Source organism: Electrona antarctica, assembly GCF_951216825.1.
Source record: "Electrona antarctica genome assembly, chromosome: 5".
NCBI lineage: Eukaryota > Metazoa > Chordata > Actinopteri > Myctophiformes > Myctophidae > Electrona > Electrona antarctica.
In genome coordinates this window covers 27405727-27421096 of record NC_136810.1, presented here as the reverse complement: position 1 = coordinate 27421096, position 15370 = coordinate 27405727, and the positions used below count along the sequence as shown (strand labels likewise).

The 15370-nt window shown below is 41.1% G+C and overlaps 1 protein-coding gene across 1 annotated transcript; it reads left to right on the top strand.

Annotated features, from left to right (window-relative positions):
• Positions 1 to 969: 969 nt before the first annotated feature.
• agbl2 (AGBL carboxypeptidase 2) lies at positions 970 to 14799 on the top strand. Its single transcript, XM_079501767.1, has 22 exons — positions 970 to 1083; positions 1310 to 1401; positions 3528 to 3713; positions 4752 to 4859; positions 5819 to 5969; positions 6087 to 6342; positions 7098 to 7496; positions 8259 to 8401; positions 8677 to 8836; positions 9242 to 9368; positions 9478 to 9578; positions 10027 to 10139; positions 11116 to 11194; positions 11408 to 11527; positions 11620 to 11706; positions 12302 to 12433; positions 12737 to 12833; positions 13442 to 13579; positions 13707 to 13740; positions 13832 to 14031; positions 14158 to 14296; positions 14446 to 14799. Coding segments are annotated over exons 1-22 (3153 nt in total). The 5' UTR covers positions 970 to 1081; the 3' UTR covers positions 14735 to 14799.
• Positions 14800 to 15370: the final 571 nt, after the last annotated feature.

Genomic DNA, 15370 nt, shown 5'->3' with positions numbered 1-15370 from the left:
TTGATCCCCTCATGATGTTCAAATCAATTACTACCATTATGTAATTAATTAATAAGGTTTAATAGCATGCCATGTGAGGTAAGTGGTAGCAATTGTGTTGAGGTAAGTGGAGCTTGATTAAAATATGTAGAAATGTATAAACCCTAACTAAACCCTATTTTATATCAGGATATTCAAAGCACGCAAGCTTTTAGATATGCTGTTTTTGAAACAAAAATCAAACTATGTTGTGCAATTCAGGTCAGCTATACATAATGATAAAAAATGTGAGTATGTGAATACCAATCATAGGGGTAACAGTAGGTCTACCATTTCAGGATATTGTTTTAATTAATTGCATTGTTTCGGTACTTTGGTGTTTTAAGTTTAAACTCGCGGCGAGTTGGTAAACTGGCGAGTTCTCCGGATACCGTCAGATGGGGCTCTGGCGGTGGCCAAATGGCTCACACGCATCAATTGTGTCCTGTTTTAGGGCTGTTTTTCAACTATTTGAGAACCGCTCTCACACAAACCCCCCCACAACCTGAACCCACCCCACTCCATGTCCATGGTAACATTCTTGTTGAGTGTCGGTTGCTGGGCAACGTAGTTGACGAAAGATTATTTTTGCTTGCACCACTGCACGCTCTGTTGTTTGCCCCAGTAATAGGCTACGTTTACTTCCTTTTTCAACGTGAACAAGGTAAGATCCAGTTTTAATTAGCCGTTTATTGTTAACGTTGTGCACAAAGAGGCATGTGTACTTGTGTAACGTATTAAGCACGTGTATGGGTGGTCTATTATAATTGTGAACAAACTAAAACATGCGTTCACGTGAGCTACCGAAGACAGATATACAGATATAGTCAGTATTTTGTTGACATTAATTATGCTCGCCTATATGCTCAGTGACAAAAGGCTCTGGTGGTCCATAGCCCCAACAATGCCCATTGGTGCTATGGATCAGAGCTAAGATAATTACGTACATATTTTCATTCATGATTTAGGCCTACCGTTTTATTTGTAGAGGGCAACCGAGGAGGAGATTCAGGAGAGCTTCTTCTCGAACCATTTTCTGCAAGACCATGGAATCAGCGTTCACATGTGAGTTTATCATCATAGTAGTATTACTATTTTAAAAATTGACCATATAGGTTCACACTTCACACATAGTATCTAGTCGATTTTAGTGTGAAATTAACTTGAGCTTGGACTTTCAAGTTACTGTGTGTGTGTGTGTGTGTGTGTGTGTGTGTGTGTGTGCATGCGTGCGTGCGTGCGTGTTTCCATCTCAGAGAACAAGTTCCATAGTCATTGTCTCTGTCAACAGGAATTGGAAGGATGCTGATCGAATGCACAGCTGCGACGACAGTGACTCCAACATAGAGGATGAGGAACATGATTTAGCAGCAAGGAGAAAATGTAAATAATATTAATAATAATAAATGTTATTTATAATGCACTTTACATGTGAAACAAATCTCTACAGACTAAACCTTTGCATATAATACTTTAATACTTTATAATACTTTAAACTAAAGGGATTGTGACATCCCTGAGCTCAATTGCACCCAAAAACCTGAACTTTTAACATTCAGTAGATTTTCTGTGGTCTGGGGTTTTCTGGCTCAAACAAGTGCTCTGATTTTCCTGTGGAGTGTGATGTATCATGTAAGAGGCCACAAATCCCATATATGACAATGGAATTTGCCAGCAGATGTTTTCGCTGTTTTGCCTGTTTCCATTACAGCTCAAAAGGCTTCACAGACACAGAGAAAATACCACACCACAGAAAATCCACTGAATGTTCAAAGTTCAGGTTGTGTGGGTGTAGCCTAATTGAGAAATTTGAGGTCATAAAACCTAAAAGAAAAACGATTTACAATTTAGGCATTTAGCAGCTCATGAGTTGAGCAAGGTAAGTACCACATGTATACGTACACAGAATGCAGAGAGACAAGATATGTCTGCATAGTGCAATCTTGGTAAATCACTAGCAGCAGAAGGTGGGGCAGGAAGGGGTACAGGCAGGGAGATTAATTGAAGTGCTAGGTGAGTGTGGAGCCTGAAGAAGAGGTGTGTCTCAAGTTGTGAGTGGGTCTGCAGTTCTGACTTCATGGTGAGTCTGTTCCACAGTTTGGGAGGCAGGAGAGAGAAGAGTCAGAATCAGAATCAATCTTTATTGTCACATCACATTAAAATAAGGTGGGTGATGCAGGTTCAGAATCATCATTGCAGTTAAAAATATAGTTAGGAGAGCATTATGACTAATCTGCATGATACAATATGAGTGCACAATAAATAAATAGGTCAATGTACATACTATAAAAAGAGGTCCCTTAAAACAAATTAAGTTCAGTCTGTGGCTGTGCAGTGTCACCGGACTTAGCTCTTAGTTCAGCAGTCTAATTGCTGACAAGTAAAAACTGTTGGTACTGCTCCCGATGCTCCGGTAAGTTACGCTTGCCAGAGTGTGGGACGTGTGGAGCGTTCACAGCTTTCCTGTCTTAGCTGATCTGAGTGAGCAGGAGGGGCTATAGGGATACTTCGATCAAGTTTGTAACTTGTAAGATATGGGGTGCCATGCCTTTGGTTAGTACTTGGTGTGGGCAGCAACTGGGGGCCAAAGAGAGAGAAGTCATGGATATTTTATTTGGATCAGTATCTATCAAATGATGTTCAACTTGGATGTTAGGATATGAGTTATACTTGATTTTGATGTTGAATATCTCTGCCGTCGGGAGGAAACCCCATAACTCCAAAAAGTTAAATTTTCAGGAAATGAAAAATATAATTTTTTTTTTACAAATTAAGAAAACCTTATATGTTTAAAACAAAGCAATACAGCCCCCATCAAAGTTGGTGTTGTAACTTTATATATTGTCAATTACTTCCATGAGAGGGGGAGAGGTGGTGGAGTTAGTTTCTTTAGTAGACATGTTGAGGGTCCAATGGAGTTAAGTGGTTTTGTCCAAAGGCCAAAGCACTTTTTACTACTTTCCATTGGTTCAATAATTTCGAAACAACACACAGACGTAAAGGGTGTTCAATAGCACTGATATATGCCAAAAGAATCTAAAACCTCATAAATTGAGTTATGAGGTTCCTCCCGACAGCAACGATATGCTGCCTTCCAGCTTACGTTGTAGGCACACAAGGACCTCTCCCTCACTGGTTGTTAGGGGTGGTTTGTGATCTAACCAACCATTGTTAATAGTGACACAAAACTACAGAGTGGTCAGTTGTAATTTTTTACTTCTGCAATGTATACATTTCTGAAACTGATTAAAATACGAATTTAAACTATAGCAATCCTTGAGGCTTAATTGATCATTTAAAGATTAATTTGCTTGTAATCAGGTGAATTAATGTGATCAGCTACTGTAATACTTTTGATGATGAATATACAATGCTGTAATTTGAAACAAGGTGAGGTGGTGATTAAATAAGGAAACAATGACCTGGCCCTCGTCATCTATTTTGGTAGAGCCAACTCATTTTTGTGTTCTTATTGTGCTACTGTCTGTCTGTTACATGTTCCCATCCAGTGTCCATACACGTGGGCCATGTTATGAGGACCACTCAGCTGGTGGTAGCCTTCGATGGCGAACGGCCCATCCCCAGGCTCAGAGAGCCCCTGGAGCTGTTCATCTTCCCCTCCGTCTCCTGCCCATTCCAGGGAGTCCGTTGGCCCATAGAGTTTGAGGTCATCAATGATGTCATCCATCACATAGGTGTGTTCTCTTTTAAATCACTTTTCAAAACACACTTATTGCTTTTAGTCTGTTTTGTGTTTTTCACTTTTTAAGCTAAAGCTAAAAAGCGTTATACAAACCTTGTATTATGTAGGCTACAGGGGATATGTGACTAACCTCAACTACTTGCAGCAGCCCAGCATTTAAGTGGTTAAAACTGTGATGAATGAGTCTAGAAATGGCAAAGAAACAACTTGTGGTAATGATCCATTATCGACTACTGGATTACTGGAATTTATTTTCCTTAGCAAATTTGTCAAATTGGTGCAGTTTTGATATGATATTTTGAAAAAGTCACATAGTTGTCTCCATCAGGCTGAAGGTATGGGGAGAGAGTATGTTTTGCACTCTGTCCATCTGTGGACAGCTAATCTCTGTCACCGTTGGCTTGATCGCAGCCAAACTCTTCACACACACTCCCTGGATGCCAGAGCTGAATCTCTGCACATGGTGGTGCTATAACTGGCTGATTCATGGTTTTACCTATAACTGCACCTATCTGTGTAAAACCTTGTATATGCACACACCAAGAGGCCAAGGAAAAACCTTTGCCCTGTAGTTTTCACATTTGCTCTTTATTACGCCACCAGGACTCCTTCGGATTTTATCCAAATTTCACGCAAATAGATAGATAGATGATCTCTATAGTCATGTTTGATTTCTCATATTCCATCCTGATTGTCTAAGATTTTTCAGAAAGTTTTCAGGAGTGGTCCTTTTTGTACAAAATTCCGCAAATCATCAACGCAGTGTCGGATTGCGGTGAAACTGTGCACTCATATTCCCACTAGGCTGAGGAAGAAATGTCACTTGACATTTTTCAAGTCAGTCTCATGGTGGCGCTATAACAGGCCGAGTCGCATCTTTACATAGAACTGCAGCGATTTGCGTAAAACTTTGTATGTATACATGAAAAACGTCTGGCCTGCATTTTTCAATTCTACCTTTTCGAGCGCCACCAGGAGGCCAACTTATGTGCAAAACGTTCTTTATATTACCATTGTGATTGTGTTCCAGAATGGGAGCCACCAGGTCCAGAATCATTTTACCAGTTAACAGGACATGAGAGGACGCCCATGCCAGTGGGAGAGGAGAAGGGGAAGGTGGTATACTGCATTGACCTAGGTAAGCCTGTGATTAAATATATGTTCAGTTATATAAGAACAAATCAACATCAATTCTAATTCAGTTTTTTTAATAGATTCAATTGATTAAAATGTAATACCAATTTTATACAATTTTATACAACAGTCATGCAAAAATAACAATATAGCTGCAAGCAGCGATAAGACAGGAATTAATAAGCCCTTTTAGGCTGCTCAACAGTGCCACTTTAGGTCACCCAGCGGTATTGCAGCTGTTCATACCCCAAACATACAGACAGACAGACAGACAGACAGACAGACAGACAAACAGACAGACAGACGAGGCATTCGTTTTTAAGGGTTTAAGCGGTTTTCAAACTGCTCAAAACGGTGGGAAATCTGAGGGCCATGGAAACAAGTGCCATGGCTTTAGGGCAAACGAGGCATGAGTTATGCCTGTGCAAAGGTTTCATTTTCAAACGATTGCTATAGTGCCCCCCTTTGGCCAATTGGAGTAAGACGAGTTTCAGTGCTATTTGGCATGACTCTCTAGTCTCTACTATACTGTAAAGTTTCATAAACATGTGACCCTGCATGTATGTATTGGGGGCAGAAGAAGAATTTTCATAAAACTGCAATTTTCATTGGCTCTTAAACCCTTAATTTTTTCACTTAAAAAAATGTACTCCCAATTTTTTATCCGTATAGGACCAAAGTTCACGTGTAGAAGTTTTCGTGCATTTTGATCAAATATCCCGGGAGGAGATAGTTTTTCATATAATTCAAAATGGTGGGTGAGGGCAGAGGTCAAAAGTTAGAAGACGAAAGTTCGGCATGACAGTCAAACGGTTCATGAGCTATGCCTGTTCAAAGTTTGCAATTTCAATTGAGTGCTATAGCGCCACCCTTGGCCAATGGTTGTGGGCTTCGCATCCTCACCGTTTGGCATAGCCCTTTCACTCTAAATTAATCCCTTCTCTTTCTCTGTCACTCATTAAGCCACCAAGACCCCCTATTTCACCCACTCTCGTGTTGGGGGAAGCAGAAGGCCAATTAAGATCGCCACCTCTTGTGCCACACGTCAGGGGGAACCCACGCTAGAATTTGAGTCACGATTTGAGAGTGGAAACCTGCAGAAGGCGACGCAAGTGTGAGTCTGTAAAGCCTTAACTACCCTGATCTTTGCAGTTTCATCTCCTGAGCTGTCTTGTTTGTTTTTTTATTTTTTTGACTCACTGGCATTTCCCCTCATCTCACCCCTACCCAGTGGCGTCCACGACTACGAGCTCACTCTGCGCACAGACACGTACACCAACAAGCACACGCAGTGGTTTTACTTCAGGGTCAGGAACATGAAAGCTGGCGCAACATATCGCTTCACCATCATCAACCTGATGAAGTGTCGCAGCCTGTACTCTTTGGGTTTGAAACCACTCCTCTATTCCGAGAGGGCTGACAAGGAGAGAGGTGTTGGGTGGCACCGCATCGGATCTAATATCAGATATTATCGAAACTGTAGCCAGGTGGGTAAGAGCATGCCATGTCTCAAGGCGCCACTTAGCTTGAATGTTCAAAAGTTGATACTTGACTTATAGAATGAGAATTGAGTGCACACCTGATCTGATAGTTTTCCAGAACTGGACTAAAAGTCTTTCTAAAAGTAATGAATTTTGAGTGATATTGTTGGATTACAAAAGTGAAATATTATCTGCTAAAGCTCTGTGCATAAATGCAGTCCCAGGTTTCCAGAAGGTGGCATACCCATTCCCTGTTCCAGTTCAGTTTCCCATAGCTTTGTTTGAATGGATCCAGAAACACATAATGTGATGCATTTACAGTTCAAATCTGCTGCTGGTCAATCAAATCAAGCTATGGGTAAATGAACTGGAACAGGAAACAGATATGCCACCTGCTATAAGGAAACCGAGAATACAGTTATGACCACAGAGCCATTGTGGATTGTGTGTCTGTTGAAGACTTGATATGTGAAATGGACTTGGAATTTTATAGCAGGTGCTAAGTGCACATAAAACAAGTCATCAGATGGCTGGGAGAAAGTGTGCAGTAGGATTGCGAGATACAATGCCACACTGATTGCATATAAACATATAAGCATATAATGCATATAAACACTACAGCTTTTAAACAACATCGTGAAACATCGTCGCAGTCTCGCAGAATGACAAAAGGACTGTGTGCAAAATCAGGAGAGAATACGATATTACATACTGTAGGTCTGTGTCACATGTTCCACTCAGGCTGTCATTTCTCCTTTCAGGGTAAAGAAGACAACAATCCCCTGTATTCGCTGACGTGGACTTGCCACTTCCCTTATGACTCTGACACCTGCTATCTGGCTCACTGCTATCCTTACACCTACTCCCGGCTGCAGCGCTACCTCAGCCGCGTCACGTCTGACCCGGCCGTCGTGGCCTACTGTAAACTGCGGGTGCTGTGCCGCAGCCTGGCAGGGAACATGGTGTATGTGCTGACGGTGACGTCCCCTGCTGGGAGCGCTGGCACCAGGGCAGAGAGCAGGAGGAAGAAGGCTGTGGTGGTAACGGCCAGGGTGCACCCAGGAGAAACCAACAGCTCTTGGATGATGGAAGGATTCTTGGATTTCCTGCTCGGGGACTCTGATGACGCTCAGCTCCTCAGGGACACTTTTGTTTTCAAGGTGATGAGGAGGACTCAACTGTTAGGGCTGCAATATATATATATATATAATATTAGCGTATAATAATTATAATGAAATTATAATATTTCATTATTTTATTGAATTAATTGAATATTCGAGAAGTGCATTTTGCTTTCACTTTAGCCATGTTTTATGCTTGGATGTACATTGGTGTTGCAGGAAAATCTTGAAAATCAACGATATAAAAGTGACTCATTTAAATTTAAATTTTATTTAAATCTATTATTTTTTTTATAATCGACTAGATCAATTAGTTGAATTAACTTTTGCACCCCTATGTGTCCATAATCCCATTCCTTTTCCAACTTTTACCAATTTTTGGTCCCATGCTTGTATCAATTTGATTGGTACTGCATCAAGATATTAATGGATATAATTTATGTTATAGTATTAAAGGTTTAACAATTTTTTAGGCTTATGTTTGAGGACTTTGAGGACGCAAATAGAGAGTGCATTGTTGCACCAATCCACAGTTCATCATATTGAGGTGGTAATATTATTGGTTTCCAAAGCAGTATGTGCAGGTTTATTACTTGTTGGCGACTAGCGACTGTTCACGTTGCTGTTTTAGAAACTACCTTGGATTTTGAAGTCACCAGACATAGTTAGACATAGCAGAAGTATCTAGCAACATAAGACACTGTGAACTCACCTGCGGATTTGAGGTCTACAAACTGTAGCACTCCAAACAACCATCAACAACCTCATTTCCTTGTTCTGCTTTTTCTTGATGTGATGCAGGTTGTACCGATGTTGAACCCAGACGGTGTGGTGGTGGGGAACTATCGATGCTCTCTGGCTGGCAGGGACCTCAACAGGAACTACAGAACAATGCTCAGGGAATCCTTTCCCTGCGTCTGGCACATGAGGAGCATGGTGAAAAGGTAAGGCAGAATGTTCACATACAACTATAGTACACACACGCATGCATGCGCGCGCACACACACACACGCGCGCGTACACACACACACACACACACACACACACACACACACACACACACACTCTGTGTCTCGATCTTTCACTTCACAAACGTACTGAACACGACCACTTCTCACATCTTCTCTCCTGAACATTGGGAGTAGGATATGATATTGGATAATGAAACTCAACTGCACACCGAGTGACTCGAGTCCTGCTGTTCCGTGTTTTCCTTCAGATTGATGGCTGAGAGGGACGTGGCCCTTTACTGTGACTTCCATGGTCACAGCCGCAAAAACAATGTGTTTATGTACGGCTGCAACAACCGTGGTGATGCCACGCGGCAGCTCCACGAGAGAGTGTTCCCGCTAATGATGAGCAAGAATGCCAATGACAAGGTAGACGTGACGAAGGATTCTAATACCATATTTGTAGGAGAACCGTGCATGATATAACGTGACTAACTGCTTAATGAGCTCGTGGTTGTGGTGTCCATGCACTCAACAGGCTTGTATTGTCTGGGGACAGAGTGGCATTTCTGACTACGTGGCTTCTGTGTGCGGTTAGGGTTAGGGACAGGGTTAGTAATGTCACTAATGTAATGTGTGGCGTCGGAATGGCACTGCTTCGGAATAGTGGGCTTATTGATCTATATGACATGGTTGGTTCCAAAGGCTGCTTACTATACTTACATATATGTAGTCATGTAGCTTATATTTCATAATCATGACACCCAGCTTCTTTATTGATTAATATACAGTGCTGCATACTGATATCAAATATCATGTGCCCCACCTCCTCAGTTCTCATTCAGGAGCTGTAAATTCAGAGTGCAGAAGAGCAAAGAGGGAACAGGGCGTATCGTCATGTGGCGTCTGGGCATCAGAAACAGCTACACTATGGAGTCCACCTTTGGAGGCTCCACTCTGGGTGTGTTTGAAGTGAACTCTAATTGTGACTTACTGTGCCTATGTGAGTGTGCGTTCAGCGATTTCATTAACATAATACAATCATCCACCTTGACGTATTTCATCTCCAGGTAATAGGAGCGGAACTCATTTCACAACACAAGACCTTAAGTCCCTGGGCTACTATTTCTGTGACACTCTGCTGGACTACTGTGACCCCGATCCCACAAAGGTGATTAAACACTTAAACCCTATACACGTAGTTGACCGGAGTCCCCCAGGGTTCTTCTGTATACTAGGCTCCCTATTGTGGTCCCATACACTAAATATCTATGGCAAAAATAGCAGATCTACAAACTACAGTGCATGTTGCGAGCTTGCTACATTTGCCGAATGTTCATCCCCAGAATAGGGATGCTAGGGTTCATGTGGTTAAAATAATGGTCTGACCTGTTTTCAAATGTATTATTTTCAGCCATCATCATTATAATATTATTATACAATAATATTACAAAGATATGTTTAGGCACAAACTGTAAGACAGAACACAACATGACCTGAAACATACCTTGTTTCTCTTTTTGATGACGTTTAGAGCACATCGATTTATTTGAGTACTGTCATTTTTGTAATTGTTTATAACGTTTCTCTTTCTCTGAATGTCTGCGTTTGTGTGTTAGACGGCATACTGTCTGACTGAGTTGTCAGCGTTGCTGAAACAGGAGGTCAGGGAGAGGCTCGGCAAAGAGTTGGGCACTGACTGCAGCATCTCTATCTCTGATGTGGAGTCCAGGTCTTTACCTTTTTAATAGCCTACCTTTCATTGTGTGACATAACTTTCACCAAGACTGAAAGCTCTGTTGTGTAATTTTAGCCCCATTAGCGACGAGGCACCAAGGATGGCATTGTCACTCCATCTAACACTTTATTCCCATTTATAAAATTACTATACATTTATATAATTACTGGATGGATTGCCATGGAATTTTCTGTGCACCGTCAGTAGCCCCTAATGATTTTGGTGACCTCTAGTGCCACCTTTTGGCCAGTTGGCTGCACCACAGCCATTAGGGATTGCTGCAGGGCTTGTTAAGCCGTCATTCACCTTGAATTTGTATTGTTTTTTGACTGCATTGTATTGTGGTGTATTGTATTGTGTATGGATGTCTCCGAGACATATTTCTCCTAAGGGAGAAGCAGTCTTTGACCCTTGAATGTGATTTCCCTCCTCCCAGTGTTGTTTTTGGCAGCAAATTTCTATTTTAGTTTAGTCATAGTCTTTGGAATGAAACTTAATTTAGTTTTAGTCACATTTTAGTCACCTGGAATGTTTAAGTGTTAGTCTAGTTTTGGTCGACTAAATATCACAAGATTTTAGTCGACTAAATCTACAGTTGATTTAGTCGACTAAAATGTATTTTGGCAGGCCTTGATGCCGTCGTAATGGCTGATTTTACACTTGCTGAAAATAGCAGATCTACAAGCTCAAATCGTGTCACGCTGCGACGTGTTGTGAGCTTGTAGATCTGCTATTTTCAGCATGCAACCAAGTGTAAAATGACTTATACTGGATCTATTGTCCACTAGTCCCTCCCTAAAAATGTAGTCTAGTTTTTATTTGTTGACGAAATTGTCAATAAATTCAGTCTCAGTTTTAGTCACCATAGCTTAGTTTTCATTTAGCTTCCATTTTGTTTTTGTCAGTGAACATTTTTCGTCATAGTATTAGTTGACAAAATCAACACTGCCTCCTCCCCCTGTCTTTACAGCACCAGTGGTTCAAACAGTACAGATTCTGATGGACTGCCGGTACATTTACTGAAACAAGAAAATGCTGTCCATACACAGGTATGGCCTGTGCACCAGAGTCACATGGAATCAGTCAGATGGCAATATATGAGCAGTTTCCTAATTTCTAAATTAGATAAATATCTCTTCTGTTTTAGATTAAGTGGTCATTGAAATACAAAATAATTAAGCTTAGTCTTTCTACAAATTTGATGTTTTCAGTCATATCTGTCACTGGTGTGTTTCCCCTCATGCGGCTGTACTTCTCTCCAGAGAAGTCCCATCGAAAAGAAGAAACACCTGAGAACTCGTAAAGAGAGGAACCAACTGCGACAGGAGTGGATCAAGAACAACACAGAGCCCAATGTCCTGCACAGTAGCATCAACAACATTGTAAGACACTCCAAAATCACGATGTGCACTTTGAAGCATTTACTGTTTTATTCTTGCGAGCTGAAAATAATTCATTGTTTTGGTCTTTGCAGGAGCCCAATCCGCTCAGCGAAGACGAAATGGTTAAAATGAGGATCGAAAAGACTGTAGGCCTACTGAGAAATGAGAAGAGAAAGAAGGTATGAAGCAGATGATGATTAGAGTCCGGCCGATGCCAGATTTCTGGGTCTTATGCCGATTACGATTTTGGACCGTTTTAGACCACTGATTACCAGTATTTAATGATATTTAATTTTAAAAGTGCAACATCTTCTAAGCAATTTCAAAGGGTGGTCCGACAGTCATTACACTGACAACCGACCTCTATCCCTAACCTAACCCTCCGCAAGCACGGGAGCAGCGCATGTTTGAGCGGTAGTCCGACCGCTGTTCCCGCATGTCAGACTAATGCTCCGTTGGAATTATGTTCGGATCCCATTTCGAAAACATTGATTTCAGACATTTGACTTATAAACAAACAAGTAAATATAAAATACCCATAAAGTGAACTCTATTGTATTTATTCACTGTATTAAAAGAAATGCTCAAAAACCTACAAGCTAACAATACGTCACAACACAGCAACATGAGCTTGTAGATATCTTTTTATATTTTCTGAAAATCTTTGAAAATGTTAATGACATGCCAGAATAGAGAGGCTCTGGCTCTAAGAATGATGGACAACCAAAGATACACACATAAAAGAGAAGAACTCATTGGCTTTCCACTTTACAGTATGTGCCCTCCAAGATCCCCTGCGGTGCAAAGGTTGACAGTTGGATGAGAAAAGCTGCGATTCCTCGTTCAGCCTCTGGCCCCAGACTCACCAGCCACGTGACCCTAAGTCAGGACCAGGAGCCTATTAAGGTTAATGAATTATCTCTGCATCCTTTTGGGATCATTTCACTTGATGTAGGGTCTGTACTCTGTAAATTAAGACATTATTGGATCAAGCAAAAGTGTTCATACAAAGTAAAATCAGGAGTGCTCATTTGTGTAAAACTTAACCCGTCGACAGTTGATATCGGCTGTCAAGATGGTGATATTCTATTCTGTTAGTCAGTGATTTCAAAAGCATGTGCTTTTGGACTTATACTAAGTTGCGTGCCAATGTGTGGTGTATCGAATATAATTAAATATAACTCAGGATTTGCACTTTCTCTGTTTTAGAATAAATCCCTGGAAGCTATGAGGGCTTCATACCGGCATCACAGGGCTAAAGCGTATCCGCAACTCAGACTGAGCCTGACCAAACTATCCCAATCAGGTAAAAACACTCTCTTGGTGTCTAAATGTGATCTCTACCATAGCCAGGCCGATTCCAGATTCTTGGGCCTGATGCCAATCCTGAGTTTACTACGCCACCGATTACCAATGTTTTGACCTTTTTAAAAACGTGGATATGGAAACTACAAGGGTCTGGAGGAACCCAGCGATGCTGGGTGCTATTGGCGATGTGAAAGTAAATAAATGGATGCAAGCACATTGGAGCTGCGTAAACCTGGCCGAGTGGCCAGGTTATTTTTTCCCTTTTTCTTTACTTATAAAAAGCAGTTTGCTGGGGATAGCACACTTTTGAACATTTTCAACTATAATGCCCAAAATAGAGACGGTTTGAAAGTGATAAAGAATCTGGACACATCGGCAGCATACAGTAATTGATCACCGATGTTGCCGGAAAATGTCAAATAATGGCTCAAGTCTCTACAATCACTAACGTTATCATGTATAATACACCATGTCTCCCTAGTTGAGGAAGTTCACTTCTGTGTTGTACAGTACATTCATGTGACAATAAACACTACATTGGTCATTTTAGTACTCTTGACAATAGGGGAAAGTCTCTTTCAGTTTGTCTGCATTTGGTCTTCACAGAGGAACCAGAGGAGGAGAGAGGAAGGTATTCAACTCAGCTGTTGCATCTGCACACCCTGCTTCCACCTCAAACAGGGGCCTTCTATCCTCCCCAGCAGCAGCCACCACTTTCTGTTGTCTCTCACAAAGGCTTGAGAGGTCAGTCCAAACATAGTTTGAGTCTTTACAGATTGTGAGGAATAAATTGGGATTCTCTCATTGAAAACCTGATCCATAGTGCCTCATAGCTAGCTGTCTGGTCGTAAAACTCATCTCCCTCTTTCAGGAAGGCTACCAGATTCTCTCAGCACTGCATACAGGTAATCATAGAATCATCATAGCATTCCAATGAAATATGACATGACTTAACTAGGGTGAATCATTCAACATATTGTATATTTCTGATGATAGGTCTCCCCCAGGCTTGCAGTACAAAGTAGTTCCAGATATTGTTCCATCAAGGGTATTGGAACTCAACATATCATCAACCTTTTGCCCTGCCAAGTCTAGCCCTGAGCAGCCTCATGTAGACAGAAATGCTGCTTGGGTCTCCACCTCCCAGACAAACACCAAGTACAGACAGGTGATCCAGGAAAAAGAGGGAATGGAAGGTGATACTCATACAGAAATGCCATACTAACATATGACACATAGACATGACACATTAAACAATATCTTAACTATGTACTTTTACTGTAGCACATCTAATTTCTTTTGTTATATTGTTGTTTATTTAGTTGGTGTGTCACTGTTGGACAATGTGCCCATTAGTGGACAGGACCAGAGAGCGACTGTCCTCAAGAACACACTTTACAAAAGTGAACCTGATGGAAATTCATACTTGCACAGACTGAGGAGCACAGATAGAGGAAAAAGGTTTGTGGGAAGATTTGGTTTGTAATCATCGTTCTTACATCCTAATAATACATTGTATTTATATTGCACTTTACATTTGAAACAAATATCAAGGTGCTTTCTCTGCCTCTATTAATGGACTTGTCTGTCACCTGTCTCTGTATCTTCAGATTATCCAAGGAAACCTTAAAAGAGCAAGATAAATTGGAAATTGGTGTTTTAACCACGTTGTCTAAGACTTCAGACCTCTTCCAGTTGGATCGTCCTCTGTCCCAGGATGACACTTTCCATAGGCTTCAAAAACTCAGTCTGGTTGAGGCCACTAGGTTTTCTCACACACGGAGACGAAATCAGAAGCTGACGCCTCTGGAGGGGAAACTGGTCAGAAGACCATCAGGATCTGCCCCACTGCATGGCACATCCTCTTTGTGCGGAACACGTCACATAGGTTTTCTTTGACTCTAATGTTCTGGCTGGTCATTTGAACATTGTGCATGTACTGCATGTTGTGCATGCTACATGCTAAAGAACAGATTTATTTTGGCAGGGAAAATCCACTGTGAGTGGATCATATAGCCATATATGCCTAATGCAATGTCACATATAATAGTGTCATGGAAACATGTATTTTGCACTGATCTTGTGATTTTTAATGTCATGGATCTGAGATTAAAATAGTTTTTGTACCTTTATGTTGATTTAATGATTTAATTTAACGTTGAATAGATTTACAGCCAAACCATTCATTTTAATTTATCACACGTTTACACATCCTATGTACATTATTTATTCACAACTGTAGAAAAATACAAATGTTATAAAGTAAGTGTTTAAAACTGTGCAAAGTTTTCAAGCTCATTGTAGGAAATATGACGTGGCTGCATTTAGTACAAATGCCATATCTGTTATGGAATGCTTTGCTGTCAGCGTTTTGAAACGGATGAGCCTTTAAGGGACACTTCACCCCTTTTGCAACTACTACAATTCCCATAATGCTTTGGTACACTGCTCCTCCTTGTGGATAGGGGGAGGGATGTCTTACTGAGACAACATGTAGTCCAGAAAGTAAGTGAGCCCATGACATCATGGACACTT